This window comes from Ranitomeya variabilis, chromosome 1, assembly GCF_051348905.1.
Source record: "Ranitomeya variabilis isolate aRanVar5 chromosome 1, aRanVar5.hap1, whole genome shotgun sequence".
NCBI classification, from domain to species: domain Eukaryota; kingdom Metazoa; phylum Chordata; class Amphibia; order Anura; family Dendrobatidae; genus Ranitomeya; species Ranitomeya variabilis.
Genome location: NC_135232.1, coordinates 906,047,233 through 906,064,785, shown reverse-complemented (window position 1 = coordinate 906,064,785; position 17,553 = coordinate 906,047,233). Strand labels below are relative to the sequence as shown.

Genomic DNA, 17,553 nt, shown 5'->3' with positions numbered 1-17,553 from the left:
TTTGCTTTGTTACTTGACAATTTGACCCCAAACAACGATTGACATATAAATAGCTCCTTAAACTATATTGGGTATGTATTGAAACAAAGATGTTTAAATGAGGCCTAAGGCTAAGTTCACACTCAGGTTTTTTGTGTCTGTTTTTTAACAGATTTCTGGAGTCAATTCAAAACCGTTTTCCTTAAAAGCAACTATAAAAATGCTCGGAAAACTCTTCATATTAATTTCTACAAGAAATCCTCTTTGTTGTTCCTATGAGGAGGGATTTTTTTTCTTGAGATTTTAAAAAATGCATGTTTTTTTTCTCTATGGGGCCAATAACTTTCTAGGCAGGTAATTAGTAACTATTTGCCTGTTATGCCGTGCCAAGATCTGTTCTGGCTCAGAGCGGTCCAGGTCCACTCCTGCTGGGGATGTCATGTCAGCAGAGAAGTTCCTTTTCCTCTGATCTGCTTTGTTGACTGGGTGTCACTGCCAATATAATGTTGATTGACAGCCGGCTCCCCGCTGCCTGTCAGGTTACAGAGTTTATTATACTTTATGGAGAAGGGCTGATAAGTGAGGCACAAGCTGAAGAAACCATCAGATTAAAACTCAGATCAAACTAAGCTTTCTCAATAGTCTTGTACCTCACCCCAGAGCTGTATTCACATCTACACTGCTCAGTACTGCTGTTTCACTTCCTCTATGCTGCTGCTTTTCTCCGTATGCTACTGAGGGGATAAGATGCAGGTTTCCATTAGGGTCTTGTACTCTGTATGGCAGAAGTTAGAGCCGCTCCTCCTCCTGACAGCTCCTACTGGATTGCAAATTAGAGAAAGCCTGCAAACTGGAGAAAATTCAGTATACAAGGCAGTCGTATAATAGCCACACATAGTGTGTTCCTCATGTGTGTACCCAGGACACTTTATTCTGAGTTATTACATGAAAGTACTGTAGTTACCCTTTAAGACCCCCATACTCCTGGGAGAAGTTATCCAAACCCAGGAATATCTAATATCCCCAGACACACAATACTGGGGGAAAGATGGATCAGGTTTATTGAATTTCCTGCACTCCCAAGAGAAAAGCGTCTGCTAGATGTTACTGGCGGTGGCTTACTCCACTTTTCATATTGCAGATATTCAGTGGGTACGGAAAGTATTCAGACCCCTTTACATTTTTCACTCTGTTTCATTGCAGCCATTTCGTAAACTCAAAAAAGTTCATTTTTTTTTTCTCATTAATGTACACTCTGCACCCCATATTGACTGAAAAAACACAGAAATGTAGAAATTTTTGCAAATTTATTAAAAAAGAAAATCTAAAATGTCACATAGTCATAAGTATTCAGCCCCTTTGCTCAGTATTGAGTAGAAGCACCCTTTTGAGCTAGTACAGCCATGAGTCTTCTTGGAAATGATGCAACAAGTTTTCCACACCTGGATTTGGGGATCCTCTGCCATTCTTCCTTGCAGATCCTCTCCAGTTCCATCAGCCTGGATGGTGAAAGTTGGTGGACCAGAGAATCTTATTTCTCAGAGTCAGGGAGTCCTTCAGTTTTTTTTTTAGCAAACTTTATGCAAGCTTTCATATGTCTTGCACTGAGGAGAGGCTTCCATTGGGCCGCTCTGCCATAAAGGCCTGACTGGTGGAGGGCTGCAGTGATAGTTGACTTTGTGGAACTTTCTCCCGTCTCCCTACTGCATCTGTGGAGCTCAGCCACAGTGATCTTGAGGTTCTTCTTTACCTCTCTCACCAAGGCTCTTCTCCCACGATTACTCAGTTTGGCTGGACGGCCAGGTCTAGGAAGACTTCCGGTGGACCCAAACTTCTTCCATTTAAGGATTATGGAGGCCACTGTGCTCTGAGGAACCTTGAATACTGCAGAAATTCTGTTGTAACCTTGGCCAGATCTGTGTCTTGCCACAATTCTGTCTCTGAGCTCCTTGGCCAGTTCCTTCGACCTCATGATTCTCATTTTGTCTGACATGCACTGTGAGGCTACTTTCACACTAGCGTTTTTTGCAATCCGTCGCAATGCGTCGTTTGGCCGAAAAAACGCATCCTGCAAAAGTGCTTGCAGGATGCGTTTTTTCCCCATAGACTAACATTAAGCGACGTATTACGACGGATTGACACACGTCGCACCCGTCGTGCGACGGTTGCGCCATGTTGTGGCAGACCGTCGGGACAAAAAACGCTACATGTAACGTTTTTTGCTGCCGACGGTCCGCTTTTTCCGACTGCGCATGCGTGGCCGGAACTCCGCCCCCACCTCCCCGCACCTCACAATGGGGCGGCGGATGCGCTGGAGAAATGCATCCGCTGCCCCCGTTGTGCGGCGCAGAGAACGCTAGCGTCGGTAACCTCGGCACGACGCACTGCGACGGGCCGAGCCCGACGCTAGTGTGAAAGTAGCCTGAGCTGTGGGGTCTTATATAGACAGGTGTGTGCCTTTCCAAATCAAGTCCTATCAGTTTAATTAAACACAGCTGGACTCCAATGAAGTAGAACCATCTCAAGGAGGATCACAAGGAAATGGACAGCATGTGACTTAAATATGAGTGTCTGAGCAAAGGATCTGAATTATGACTGTGATATTTCAGTTTTTCTATCTTAATAAATATGCAAAAAATTCTACATTTCTGGGGTTTTTTTTTCAGTCAAGATGGGGTGCAGAGTGTACATTAATGAGAAAAAAATGAACTTTTTTGACTTTACCAAATGGCTGCAATAAAACAAAGAGTGAAAAATGTAAAGGGGTCTGAATACTTTCCATACCCACTATATACGCGCTCAGCTGAGCTGACAGTCCTGTGTAGGGGGAATCGGGAAACTTTGGATTATGACCCGATGATTAATCCACTCTGCACAATTATTGGGCAAAAAAGCTACATGTATTAGGCTGGTTTCACATGTCCGGTGGACGGTAGTGACTCGCTTGTAGGACAAGACTACGTACTGGAGTAACAGAGCCTGTACCTTCACCCTTCTTTGTTCCATGTAAATGGTGTGGAGGTCTGCTTCCAACACCACGGCATTTGACTGTATTTCTGTTGTCTGCTTGTGGATATTTCTTCTAAAGTAGGATTCTGGAAACTATTGCATATTTTATCTTTTCCTAATAATATTGTCGTCTTTCTTGTAGGCCCAGCGCCACCTCAGCCTCCACATGGATACAGACTATATCCGTCAGCTAGCAGCGCTCCAGCATTCTACTCCCAAGTGCCGAGTAAAGTTACTCCCTCACATACAAATAACCAGTATGGGTTTGATTATCACTCAAACTATGCAGCTCCACCACAGACCACCAATATCCCACCCCTCCACACCAACCATGTGAACACAAGTCAAGGTTCCCATCAGTTCTATCATGAACCGTCTCAAAGTGCTTGTGGTCCAGCATCACGAGAAGAGCACCAAGTTGTAGCTCCTCCTGTGCAACCATATCCTGCCTTCACTGGTGACTACAATTATTCATATTCCGCCACCTCATCCTTTCCTCCTCAGGGATTATCCACTCATTCCAGTCACTACTCTGCACCCGTGACATCCAGTCATTTCTATCAAGGGGCACCGTACTCCTCCATGCCTGCAAGCAGTCAGTGTGGACAAGTGATCCCTACCCATGGCCTTCCGACTGGCCCTCCGGTGACTAGTAATACACAGAGACTGCCACCAACTTCTCATCCTCACGTACTTCATCAAGATTTGCAAAACCGAAGTGCACCGTGTGTTCCAGTCGCTGATCATCACAGAGCTCATGGTGGCCGTGTGGCTACTAAGCATCAACAAGCCAGTGCAGGTAAGATGGTGTCCATATGCCACTATGGGAGTCTACAAAACGCGTCCTTTGTGTTAGCCTATAAACATCAGCATAGCTCATACATGAATATGAAATCCACCAAGGCTACCTAAGTTAGACTTTAGAGGTATGGTATAGGCAATCTTAAGCCCCCAATACACCTTAGATGGTTGCTCCCTCCTGTATTCTCTATGAAAGAGCTGCTGCCAGACATGTCAGGATGGGGCTTACCTCAGGAAGGACAAAGTGATCAGCAATCCCAAATCGGACATGTCGGTTACTTAATTCCCCCGATAGTCATCAGTCCGGAGTACCAATACTCATTACACTGTTAGCTGAATCTGTCGATGTCAGCGCGTTCGGCCGTCACTGGTTTAATGTGTTTGGGGGGCTTCAGGGCCGATGGTTATGATAGTATTACTGCTTAGTACAACCTCAAGGAAGTATGGTACCCATAAATCTCTATGGGGGGCTTTGTCTCCTATCTTTGTACAGAGGTTTGCCTTCATTGTTTGCTGTATCGGATGCCATATTACACCGTTATTCCATAGGGACCCAGGTCTTATAGTAGTGACTAATCCTTCAATGTGAAGGCTGCAGGGACTTTCTCTCTTGGTCTTTCTTAAACATGAGCCCTTTCCTCAAAGTTGGGTTCTCTGTTGTTTTGCAAAAAATAAAAAATAAAATATCTTATTATATGAGGAATTTAAGATCTTTAATGGTATGTGGGGAAAACGTAGTGAGCCTGGAGCGGAGGGGGTCAGCATTCATGAAAGGTGGGAGGGATAGTCTGCTGAACAAGCCCTGTGTGTTCACAGCCAGACAATGGATGCACGACGTCCTGGAAAATGTCACTTGGCTATAAAGAGAGGGCATTCGGACAATAGGGGATTCTGGTGAACAATTCTACAAGTGAAATGTCATTATCAGATATGTTCCTCTTGTGGCCAAGAATGCCATTTCCTTTAAAGGGGTTTTTCTAAGTTTAGACATTTCCAGCATATTCAGAGGATACAGCCCAAATGGTCTCATAGATGTGGGTCTCAGCTCTTCTGTAGCTCCCAGTGAAGTACATTGATTGACCATCACGTATCTGAAGCTACTTCTCCATTCATTTTCTGCCTGGAGATAGATGCGAGTCCCAGGGACCCCCATCTATCAGACTTTATACCATGTTGGGTGTCCGAGCTGGGAATAGCCTGTTTCCATACACTGGCTTTGTGATGTGCGAGAGGTTGGTAATGTCTGCCGTGAATGGTTTGTAACCTCCAACAGAAGCTTGTGGTTTTGTGATAGTGGTGAGGGGTTGTGTGTGCAGGTGTCGTATGTAGGTTATGTTCCCAAAGGAAATGACGGAGAGCAAGAGTCAGTACAGTGATGCAATATCACCTGCTGGGAAAACAGGCTCGGGTGTATGGGGCTTGTACATTCTCCCACGTCCGACATTATCGACAGAAATAGTTACTGTATGTATTAGGGCTTGTTCACATGTATTGTGTCTACACTCAATTTTTTGTCATACAGAAAAAAGCAGCAATTTATAGTAACAGCAAAATGAATGACCTTTCTAAAATTCCCTACCCTTTGTGTGATTTTTTTTTTTTTTTAAACTGTGGTACATTTTTTGGGGGGGGAGTTTGCTGGCTTTAACCTGTGTTTTTGATGCAGAAGAAAATTAATCAAAAATGCTACTTGTGAACATACCCTTATTAACCTTGCCAATAGTGTGACAAGTGATAATCACCTGAGTAAGCCTGAGCCCCCTATAATGTCTACATGCGATCGAGGCAGTACATATTTTTATACTATTGTATTAGAGCGGTCCTAGCCACAAGTCTTATGTGCTGCCACTGTCCCTTCTGCCTGACAGTAGTAGGGTGGATTATTTGTCGTACTTTCGCAAGCCAGATACTGCCACTTCTCACTGCTTTATGTACAGTGTATGTTGGCAGCAGATATTAAAGTAACAGGTATAAGAGGATGTGTTTGGTGGAGGGGAAATGCTCTGTATCGGGTCCTATCTTGGCACCTCTGGGTACCATGAAGGCCTGCTGCACAGTCTCCTCTTAACAGTTGTTGTAGAGATGTGTCTGCTGCTAGAACTCTGTGTGGCATTGACCTTGTCTCTAATCTGAGCTGCTGTTAACCTGCGATTTCTGAGGCTAAAAACTTATCCTCAGAAGCAGAGGTGACTCTTGGTCTTCCTTTCCTGGGGCGGTCCTCATGTGAGCCAGTTTCTTTATAGCGCTTGATGGTTTTTGCAACTGCACTTGGGGACACTTTTGAAGTTTTCCCAATTTTTCAGACTGACTGACCTTCATTTCTTAAAGTAATGATGGCCACTCGTTTTCTTTACTTAGCTGCTTTTTTCTTGCCATAATACCAATTCTAACAGTCTATTCAGTAGGACTATCAGCTGTGTATCCACCAGACTTCTGCACAACACAACTGATGGTCCCAACCCCATTTATAAGGCAAGAAATCCCACTTATTAAACCTGACAGGGCACATCTGTGAAGTGTAAACCATTCCTGGTGACTACCTCTTGAAGCTCATCAAGAGAATGCCAAGAGTGTGCAAAGCAGTCATCAAAGCAAAAGGTGGCTACTTTGAAGAACCTAGAATAGAAGACATAATTTCAGTTGTTTCACACTTTTTTGTTAAGTATATAATTCCACATTTGTTAATTCATAGTTTTGATGCCTTCAGTGTGAATGTACAATTTTCAGTCATGAAAATACAGAAAAATCTTTAAATGAAAAGGTATCCAAACCTTTGATCTGTACTGTAGATAAGCAGTATACATACTGTACTTATGCTCTGAATTTGGCACCTTACCGTCTGCAATCTTCAGGTCAGGACAGTTTTGTACGGATTCTGCCAGATGCCTATCCAATGACTAGGTGACAGATGTGTAAGGCATTAGCTGCCCCAGTGTCTGGGTAAGCTGCAGTGGATTACATCTTCTAAATGACCTGAAGTGGATCAAAGCCTGTGAATTAGAGCACTGTATAAGTGCAAGATGTGGCTCAGCCTCTGGTTACAACTTTTCATCAGAGGCACGTCTTTATAAGACCATAAGGCTTTTGGGTAATAGACGTTAGTGGCAATATGGGCATACATGTTGGTAATAATATTTCAACTATGAACTGCAGCATATTTTGCTTTATTTCATTTGATTTTAACAAAACATTCCTACGTTACGGTTTTTAGAAATAACTGCATTGCTGGACAGCGTGAAGGATATTCTACAACTCTAAAAGTAATCTTGTCACTAGATCAGATTTTTGCCACCTAATCTGAGAATGGCGTAATGTAGGGGCAGAGACCCTGATTCCAGCAATGTATCACTTACTGGGCTGCTTGTTTTTATCAGCAGGAAATTCTAACTAGAAGACTAGTAAGGCTCCTGTCACCTAGTCCTCTATATATGACCTCTGTATAAACCTGTCCCCACCACTGATTGGCTTCTTTCTGCCTATGCACAGTGTACACAGAAAACTGCCAATCAGTGGTTTAGGTAGGTTTATATAGAGCTCAGCATTCAGAGAACTGCTAGATCTGCAACAGATAAAATTGTGATTTTTGTCAAAATGTCAGAAAGCCGCCAGTAAGTGAAAGATTGCTGGAATTAGGGTCTCTGCCCCTATATCATGCAGCTCTTGTATTGAGCAGCAAAAACTTGGTGACAGATTCAATTTAAAAAGAGAAGAGCTGGAAAGTGTGAAGATGTACATTTTGTTCACTTATCTGCAACATGGACACCTTATCCTACTATTTTATTTATTTATTTTTTTAATTGCTGTGGAAAATCATTTAAAGTGTTAGCTCCTGCTCCCATGTGCATTTTCCCGTGTTTTTTTTTTCTTTGCATGTCTTCACCAAATTACGCAAACTGCTCTGATTACGATTTTTTTGTACTTTCCCTCTTTTTCATCTTTTAGGTGCAAATGTATTTTTAGTGCTGAAACATTGCAATTCCTAGGTATAAAGATACCATTGCATTTTTCAGGCTCTCCATAGAACCCTGTAAGGAAAAATGCACCAAAAATGCACAGTTCAGCAGCACCTTTAACCCCACAGTGGACATGAGATGGCATGAATTCACATGCCTAGAACTGTTAAATGCAGCAAATGTAATGCAGAAAAAAAGTGCACCCCTTACACTCCGTGGCCTAAATGTGGATTGAAAGCAAAGGTTTATATAAATATCCCATACATGCATATGTCCTGTTGGAAAACAAAAATACTATATACGGTACTTTATACTGTAGTAGTCAGGGTTAAAAAGTTACACCAACTTTTCTTTTTTTTCGCCCCTCAGCGTCTTCTCCATTTGCTGCAGTCGGACAGACATCCGATCGTGGACAACCTAGTTCAGCGGTATCAGCTACTAACTCAACGGCAACATATCCACCTACTGCAAACCAGTCACCGGGATCTGCGGCTCCGCCACATACCGCTCAGCCCACAGTACAGCAAGGTGACCGTCCTACCAAGAATACACAGAAAAGGGTTTGGTGTTAGGAGTTTCCATGAACTTGTATCATTTTGAATTGATCTATGGAAGATTCCGGGGTTGTGTGCTACTGGATCACCCCTGCTTAATCAATTCAGGATGCTCACCTCTTGCTGCACAGCCGTTCCAGTGATGCCAGCGGGTGACACCAAATTGTTGTCACCTTCCCCACTACAACCAATCAGCAGCTCCTGTTTGGCTGTAGTGCTTCAATATGCCATCAGGGCGGATGTCAGGTCTGGTCTGATGAAATAGTAAAACCTGCATCCAATTAGTGCCCATTAAGTACTTGTAGCGGGCACTTGACAACAATTTCACGTCACCCGCTGGGAATTGCGGGGTCTTGAATTGATTAATGGAGCAGGCAGCATTGCTCACTTTCTGGCTGTATGGGGTATATAAATTAGATATCTATCCTTGTAGGTATGTTTCCTTTGTATTTACACATACCGATCACTTTATACCATTTACGTTCTTGGGGTCATTAAAGTGATTCTCTTAGCAAAAGTTGAGAATACATTTGCTTCCAGAATAGGCCCTTGCCTATATGTCTCCTTCAGTATCGGGATCCTTCGGCAGCCTCCCTGCATGTTCAGGTCCTGCTCGTGATTCTCATATATAACTGACAGCTTTCACTGCCGTGGAGCTGCATGTATGAGCAGGCTGGCTGCCATGATCGGTGGACACTAGGTAAGGCTTTATGACCGGCTGCCTCTGCTTCATGCAGTTGCTTTGCATTTGCTTTTGTTCAAGTTATCACTTTAAGAATAGGTTATTGTGATTGCAATGACTGTATTATTTTTTTCAATGGTTGTTAGAACTGTTTGCTAAGTCTTTAAAGTGGGCCATAATTCTCTTTTTTTCAGACATGCACTCTCACACTTTTTCTTTGCACGTCCTGAATAAAATTAATATTTGGTTTTAATTGTTCTGAAAGTGGCATGGGAATGAAATTGCTTACTTGATAGACATGGTACTGTCAGCAGTTTGATCTTAGTGGCTGCTGAGGTTTTGACACATCACATAGGCCTCTGAGTTTATGTAAAAGAACATTCCATTATATAGCGTATCATTAACAACTTTGTTTCAGTTCCCCTCCATTTTTAAATCCACTTTTTCTTGTTTGGTGATTAGAAAGATTCCCATTTGAGGTATATCCCTACCTCCGCCATTTATGTCTAAGATGGGAATACCCATCTGTCTTCGGTGGGATTATGCCTTGTGTTAGGTGGGTTGCATGAATCCAATAGAAGTGAATGGGAATTATGGAAACATTGTAACGCTGTCCACTTATCTGTTTCTCTTAAATATCGACAAGCATTTCCTTCTCAGCCATAAGTGGCGAAACCAGTAAACCCTGTAAGATTGAGGCTGAATTCTGCCCCAATAAATAGTTCAGATATCCAGGATTAGGAAGAAAGTCTCTCTTCTAGAAATAGCTGTCGCTCTGAAGTCACTAGATAAAGGAGAAAGAGCGGAGCTTTCCTTCTACTCCTGGTATAATGATACTGCCTCGTACGCTTTACAATAATGGCGCTCCTGCCGGGGAAGCTTTATACCCGCCATCGCAGAGCCTCAGGGACGTGGCGGCATGGTTTTCAGTGCTATGATGAAGAGCTGACGTTCTGTGAGTCTTCTGTCCTGTACTCGGTCTGCTGTGATATGCTGTCTGATTTCTCTTGTACTTTCTATAATTTGCAGGCATGCAGTATGCTGGATATGTCAATAATCAAGCTAACTTTGCACCAACTCCCTTGTCATCCAGCTCAGATGATGAGGAAGAGGAGGAGGATGATGAGGAAGCAGGTCTGCTTCAGCTTTTTTACAATCCTAATCATTAACATGATCTCTTCTGTGATATGGCTGTGTCTGACATACTGCAAATTTTTCATGTCTGAACCTGAATGCAATCTGTGGAGCACATGTTTATTTTCCATCAGTTTCTCTATTCTGCTTCCCTTTGGCATGATGGTGGAAGGTGGCCAACCATACTTTCAGTTTCTGCCCACCATTAAAATATTTACTTCCCCTGATAACCACCAATCTAAAATGGATTCCCCTCCCCCACCACCATGAAGAAAAATGAAATTGACTTAGCTTCAAAACCCAACCTGTTTATAATTTGATATATATATATATATATATATATATATATATATATATATATATATATATATATATATATATATATATATATATATATATATATATATATATATATAGATATAATATTTGAGCTCTATCTATCTATCTATCTATCTATCTATCTATCTATCTATCTATCTATCTATCTATCTATCATATATCAGTTGTGTGTGAAAAAGTGTTTGCCCCCTTCCTGATTTCCTATTCTTTTGCATGTTTGTCACACTTAAATGTTTCAGATCACCAAGCAAATTTAAATATTAGACAAAGATAACACAAGTAAATGCAAAATGTAGTCTTTAAATGAAGGTCTTTATTATAAAGGGAAAAAGAAATCCAAACCTACAGGGCCCTATATGATAAAGTGATTGCTCCCCCCTCTTTAATTTATGCTTTAATTGTGGATTATCACATCTGGGGGAAGCTCAGTTCAAATTCCCTAGCCACACCCAGGCCTGATTGCTGCCATATCTGTTCTCAATCAAGAAATCACTTAAATAGTACCTGTCTGACAAAGTGGGGCTATGTTCACACTTTGCGGTTTTTGCTGTGGATCCGCAGCGGATTTGCAGCTGCGGATCCGCAGCCGTTTTCCATGCAGGGTACAGTACAATGTTACCCTATGGAAAACAAAAACCGCTGTGCCCACTTTGCGTTTTTCCGCTTGAAAATCCGCGCGGATTTTCTGCGGAAAAAAAGAAGTAGCATGTCAATTCTTTCTGCGGATTCCGCAGCGGTTTTCCACCTGCACCAATAGGAAAGTGCAGTTGGAAACCCGCAGTAGAAACCGCACAAAAAAACGCAGTGAAAACCACCGCGGTTTTGCACTGCGGTTTTTCCAAATCCGCAGCTGAAAAATCCGCAGCAAAAAAAGGAAAGTGTGAACAAGCCCTAAAGCAGACCAAAAGTTCTTCAAAAGCTAAACATCATGCTGCGATCCAAAGACATTCTGGAACAAATGAGAAACAAAATAATTGAAATCCATCAATCTGGAAGAGGTTATAAAACCATTTCTAAAGCTTTGGGACTCCAGCGAGCCACAGTGAGAGCTATTATCCACAAATGGCGAAAACATGGAATAGTGGTGAACCTTCCCAGGAGTAGCTGGCCAACCAAAATTACCTCAAGAGCGCAGCGACGACTCCTCCAAGACATCCCAAAAGACCCATAATAACATCAAAAGAACTTAACTGAGGCAAGTGAGGCCTGCAGGTCAGTGTTCATAACTCCACCATAAGAAAGTGACTGAGTAAAAATGGAATGCATGGCAGAGTTCCAAGATGAAAACCACTGCTGAGTAATAAGAACATCAATGCTCATCTCAGTTTTGCCAGAAAACATCTTGATGATCCCCCAACACAAGTGTTGAACTTTGTTGGAAGGTGTATGTCTCATTACATCTGGCCTATAAATAACAAATCATTTCAGAAAAGGAACATCGTACCAATAGTAAAATATGGTGCTGGTAGTGTGATGCTCTGGGGCTGTTTTGCTGCTTCAAGACCTGGAAGACTTGCTGATGGAGAATGTCCGGCCATCTGTTCGTGACCTTAAGCTGAAGCTCACATGAGTTATGCAACAGGACAATGACCCAAAACACACCAGCAAGTCCACTTCTGAATTGCTTAAGAAAAACAAAATTAAGACTTTGGAGTGCCCTAGTCAAAGTCCTGACTGTAATCCGATTTAGATGCTGTGACATGTTCTTAGAAAGGCAGTTCATGATGGAAACCCTCCTAAATTACAACAATTCTGCAAAATTTAATTGGTCAAAATTCCTCCAGAGCATTGTAAAAGACTCATTGCCAGTTATCGCAAACTCTTGATTACTAGTGATGAGCGAGTGTACTCGTTGCTCGGGTTTTCCTGAGCATGCTCTGGTAACCTCCGAGTATTTGTTAGTGTTCGGAGATTTAGTTTTCATCATGGCAACTGAATGATTTGCAGCTATTAGCCCGGCCGAGTACATGTGGTGGTTGCCTGGTTGCTAGGTAATCCCCACATGTAATCAAGCTGGCTAATAGCTGTAAATCATGCTGCTGAGGTGATGAAAACTTAAAGGGAACCTGTCACCCCCAAAATTGAAGATGAGCTAAGGCCACCAGCATCAGGGGCTTATCTACAGCATTCTGTAATGCTGTAGATAAGCCCCCGATGTATCCTGAAAGATGAGAAAAAGAGGTTAGATTATACTCACCCAGGGGCGGTCCGGTCCGGTTCTGGTCCGATAGGCGTCGCGGTCCGGTCCGGCGCCTCCCATCTTCTTACGATGACCTCCTCTTCTTGTCTTCACGCTCCGGCGCAGGCGTACTTTGTCTGCCCTGTTGAGAGCAGAGCAAAGTACCGGGCCTCTCTGACCTTTCCCGGCGCCTGCGCACTGCAGTACTTTGGTGGCCCAGCCAGTTATTATGTTTAGAGGGCAACCACTTTTTCACTTTGGATTTCTTTTTCCCTTAATAAGACCTTCATTTAAAAACTGCTTTTTGTGTTTTTACTTGTGTTCTCTTTGTCTAATATTTTAATGTGTTTGTGGATCTGAAACATTCAAGTGTGGCAAACATGCAAAATAATAGGAAATGGAGAAGGGGCAAACACTTTTTCACACCACCCTGTGCACTCATTCACCTTCGCCTATCTCTCCCAACTGTGCCAGAAGAAAGACACTGCCTAATGACTATTATCATCTTATCTGCCAAAGAACAATAGGGTCAAGCGTCAATTCTAAAGGTACCGTCACACTCAGCGACGCTGCAGCGATATAGACAACGAGCCGATCGCTGCAGCGTCGCTGTTTAGGTCGCTGGGGAGCTGTCACACAGCTCTCTCCAGCGACCAACGATCAGGGGAACGACTTCAGCATCGTTGAAACTGTCTTCAACGATGCCGAAGTCCCCCTGCAGCACCCGGGTAACCAGGGTAAACATCGGGTTACTAAGTGCAGGGCCGCGCTTAGTAACCGGATATTTAACCTGGTTACCATTGTAAAAGTAAAAAAAAAAACCACTACATACTCACCTTCTGATGTCTGTCACGTCCCCCGGCGTCCACAGGGTTACGCGCTGCTGCCGAGAGCTTCCTGCACTGACTGAATGTGTCAGCGCCGGCAGCAGCGGTGACGTCACCGCTGTGCTCTGCTTTACGGCCGGCCGGTGCCGACACATTCAGTGCAGGGAAGCTGCCGGCGGGGGACGTGACAGACATCAGAAGGTGAGTATGTAGTGTTTTTTTTTTTACTTTTACAATGGTAACCAGGGTAAATATCGGGTTACTAAGCGCGGCCCTGCGCTTAGTAACCCGATATTTACCCTGGATACAAGTGAACACATCGCTGGATCGGTGTCACACACACCGATCCAGCGATGACAGCGGGTGATCAGCGACGAAATAAAGTTCTGGACTTCTAGCTCCAACCAGCGATATCACAGCGGGATCCAGATCGCTGCTGCGTGTCAAACACAACGAGATCGCTATCCAGGACGCTGCAACGTCACGGATCATCGTCGTTCTCGCTTCAAAGTCGCTTAGTGTGAAGGTACCTTAATTGCCCAACCTTTATCTCGTGGACATCATGTGTCAGGTTGGGAGGCCCCTATACACATTAAGGTACCGTCACACTCAGCAACTTTGCAACGAGAACGACAACAATCCGTGACGTTGCAGCGTCCTGGATAGCGATCTCATTGTGTTTGACACGCAGCAGCGATCTGGATCCCGCTGTGATATCGCTGGTCGGAGCTAGAAGTCCAGAACTTTATTTCGTCACCAGGTCGGGTGTATCGTCATGTTTGACATCAAAAGCAACGACGATAACAATGTTTGACATGGAGCTAACAACCAGCGAGAACGAGAAGTGAGTCGCCGTTACGTCACAGGATCGCTCCTGCATCGTTCTGGAGTTGCTGTGTTTGACGTCTCTACAGCGACCTAAACAGCGAAGCTCCAGCGATCTAGTTTAGGTCGGATCGTTGTCTATATCGCCGCAGCGTCGCTGAGTGTGACGGTACCTTTAGTCCAACATCATACAGGGATTAGTGGTGCTTCATGGGAATCCTGATGAACACCGGTGCCAGGAACAAGTGGCTGGATACCACTCAATAGCAACAACAAAAAGGAAAGGAAAAAGGTCCAGCACCAGGCGTCTCTTCATAAAATCTTCAGTACTTTATTCTCATGTCAAGAAAAAAACATCATGCGGGGACGCAGCCCCTAAACGCCTGATGCGTTTCGAACAAAGTTCTTAGTCATAGGCATATGAACAATACATAAAAATTCCTTATATACCCATTCTGTTAAGTAAAACCATGTACACCTGTTGCTTGACATGATTGGTTTACATTCATTACAAAATCAAATGTGAGAGCCCACCAGAAACCACGACGCCTACTCAGATTATCACCTCCTTATCCACACAAAATAAGTTTGTGAGAGATATCCCTTCTGACTCAGTATAACAACTCTGTGGATTAGCCTGTGTGTTGTGCATCACAGCTGAGCATCTGCTACAATAATATCCAATACAACCTGTATATGATATATGTCATTGCTGAGCATCTGGTACAATAATATCCAACACAGCCTGTGTATGATATGCTATGTGTCACGGCTGAGCATCTGTTACAATATCATCTATTGAAGCCTATGCACACCGTGTATCACAGCTGAGCATCCACTGCAGTATCATCCATTGCAGCCTATGTATGTTGTGTATCACAGCCGAACATCTGCCACTATATCACCCAGTGCAGCCTATGTATGTTATGTATCACAGCTATACATCTGCAACAGTAATAACCAGCACAATCTGTGTGCGATATGTTTGTGTGTGCTATGTGTCACAGCTGAGCATCTGCTGTGTCAGCCGTGACACATAACTTATCATACACAGGCTGGGTTGGATATTATTGTAGCAGATGCTCAGATGTGATGCGCAACACACAGGCTACAAACTTTATTTTATTTATTTTGTTTTTCTTCTTTCTTCTTTATGCTATTGCAGCAGATGCTCAGCTGTGACACATAGCACACACAAACATATTGCATACAGATTGTGCTGGTCATATTGTGCTGTAGCAGATGTATAGCTGTGATACACAGCATACATAGGCTACATTGGGTATTATTGTGGCGGATGCTCAGCTGTGATACACAGCATACATGGGCTGCATTGGCTGATATTGTAGCGGATGCTCAGCTGTGATACACAGCATACATGGGCTGATATTGTAGCGGATGCTCAGCTGTGATACACAGTGTGCATTGGCTGCAGTAGATGATATTGTAACGGATGCTCAGCTGTGAAGTATAACATACACAGATTGTACTAGATGTTATTGTATATGCTCAGCTGTGATACACAGCACAAATAGACTGCAGTGGATGTCATTGTACCAGATGCTCAGCCGTGACATATATTATACATTTCGTATTGGATATTATTGTAGCAGATGCTCAGCTGTGATGCACAACACACAGGCTAATCCACAGAGTTGTTATACTGAGTCAGAAGGGATATCTCTCACAAACTTAAGGTACCGTCACATTAAGCGACGCTGCAGCGATATAGACAACGATGCCGATCGCTGCAGCGTCGCTGTTTCGTCATTGTGTGGTTGCTGGAGAGCTGTCACACAGACAGCTCTCCAGCGACCAACTATGCCGAAGTCCCCGGGTAACCAGGGTAAACATCGGGTTACTAAGCGCAGGGCCGCGCTTAGTAACCCGATGTTTACCCTGGTTACCAGTGTAAATGTAAAAAAAACCAAACACTACATACTCACATTCCGGTGTCTGTCGCGTCCCCCGGCATCCGCTTCCCTGCACTGTGTAAGCGCCGGCCCTAAAGCAGAGTGGTGACGTCAACGCTGTGCTCTGCTTTACGGCCGGCCGGCGCTGACACAGTGCAGGGAAGCGGACGCCGGGGGACCCGACAGACACCGGAATGTAAGTATGTAGTGTTTTTTTTTTTTTTTACATTTACAATGGTAACCAGGGTAAATATCGGGTTGCTAAGCGCGGCCCTGCGCTTAGTAACCCGATGTTTACCCTGGTTACCAGTGAAGACATCGCTGAATCCGCGTCACACACACCGATTCAGCGATGTCAGCGGGTGATCCAGCGACGAAATAAGGTGCTGGCCTTCTAGCTCCGACCAACGATGTCACAGCAGGATCCTGATCGCTTCTGCGTGTCAAACACAACGATATCGCTATCCAGGACGCTGCAATGTCACGGATCGCGATCGTTATCGTTGTTAAGTTGTTCAGTGTGAAGGTACCTTTATTTTGTGTGGATAAGGAGGCGATAATCTGAGTAGGCGTCGTGGTTTCTGGTGGGCTCTCACATTTGATTTTGTAATGAATGTAAACCAATCATGTCAAGCAACAGGTGTACATGGTTTTACTTAACGGAATGGGTATATAAGGATGTTTTCATGTATTATTCATATGCCTATGACTAAGAACTTTGTTCGAAACGCGTCAGGCGTTTAGGGGCTGCGTCCCCGCATGATGTTTTTTTTCTTGACATGAGAATAAAGTACTGAAGATTTTATGAAGACGCCTGGTGCTGGACCTTTTTCCTTTCCTTTTTACTGTACGCATACACATTAGACTGTCCTGGTTCACCAACTTTAGTCTGTGTTGGGGGGGGGCCTAAGGATCTTTTCAAATCATGGTTATCCCTAAATGTATATATACGATAAACCTATGCTCTATTTACCAGGGTGTGTACCTCTTATCTTCAAGAAGTATTTTTATCATCTTAATATATTGGAGTCATCATATTATATAGCACTCTGTATTTACAATTGCTCATTTTGCCTTTCTATCCAGTTAATTCTTCTTATTTCTCTGCTCTGTCGAAACAAAAAAATATGATGGCTCGTAGAACGTGACAATAGAAAACTTAAAAAAGGTCTGTTGTGAAGGCCAAAACTATCTGACGCTAGAGGGTTAACGTGGTATGAACAGAATCTGACAAATCAGTCTGCTCTCCAGCTCGCCTAGACAGCTCCACGCAATGAAACATCCCGGCCGAAATCTCATTTTGTTATGGCAGGGCAATTCCATTTTTTTATGACGGCTTGGTGGAGTAAAGGACCCTT

At 43.6% G+C, this 17,553-nt stretch overlaps 1 protein-coding gene across 3 annotated transcripts in view; it reads left to right on the top strand.

Moving 5' to 3' along the window:
• Positions 1-17,553, top strand: part of SEC24B (SEC24 homolog B, COPII component) — a 118,215-nt gene that overhangs the window by 2,462 nt on the left and 98,200 nt on the right. For 2 of the 3 annotated variants that reach the window (XM_077278974.1, XM_077278975.1), the window contains exons 2-4: positions 3,131-3,787; positions 8,112-8,270; positions 10,008-10,112. In XM_077278974.1, the coding sequence (XP_077135089.1) occupies positions 3,131-3,787; positions 8,112-8,270; positions 10,008-10,112 (921 nt within the window). The remainder of the gene's footprint in view (positions 1-3,130; positions 3,788-8,111; positions 8,271-10,007; positions 10,113-17,553) is intronic. The other variant, XM_077278981.1, reaches the window with a different exon arrangement.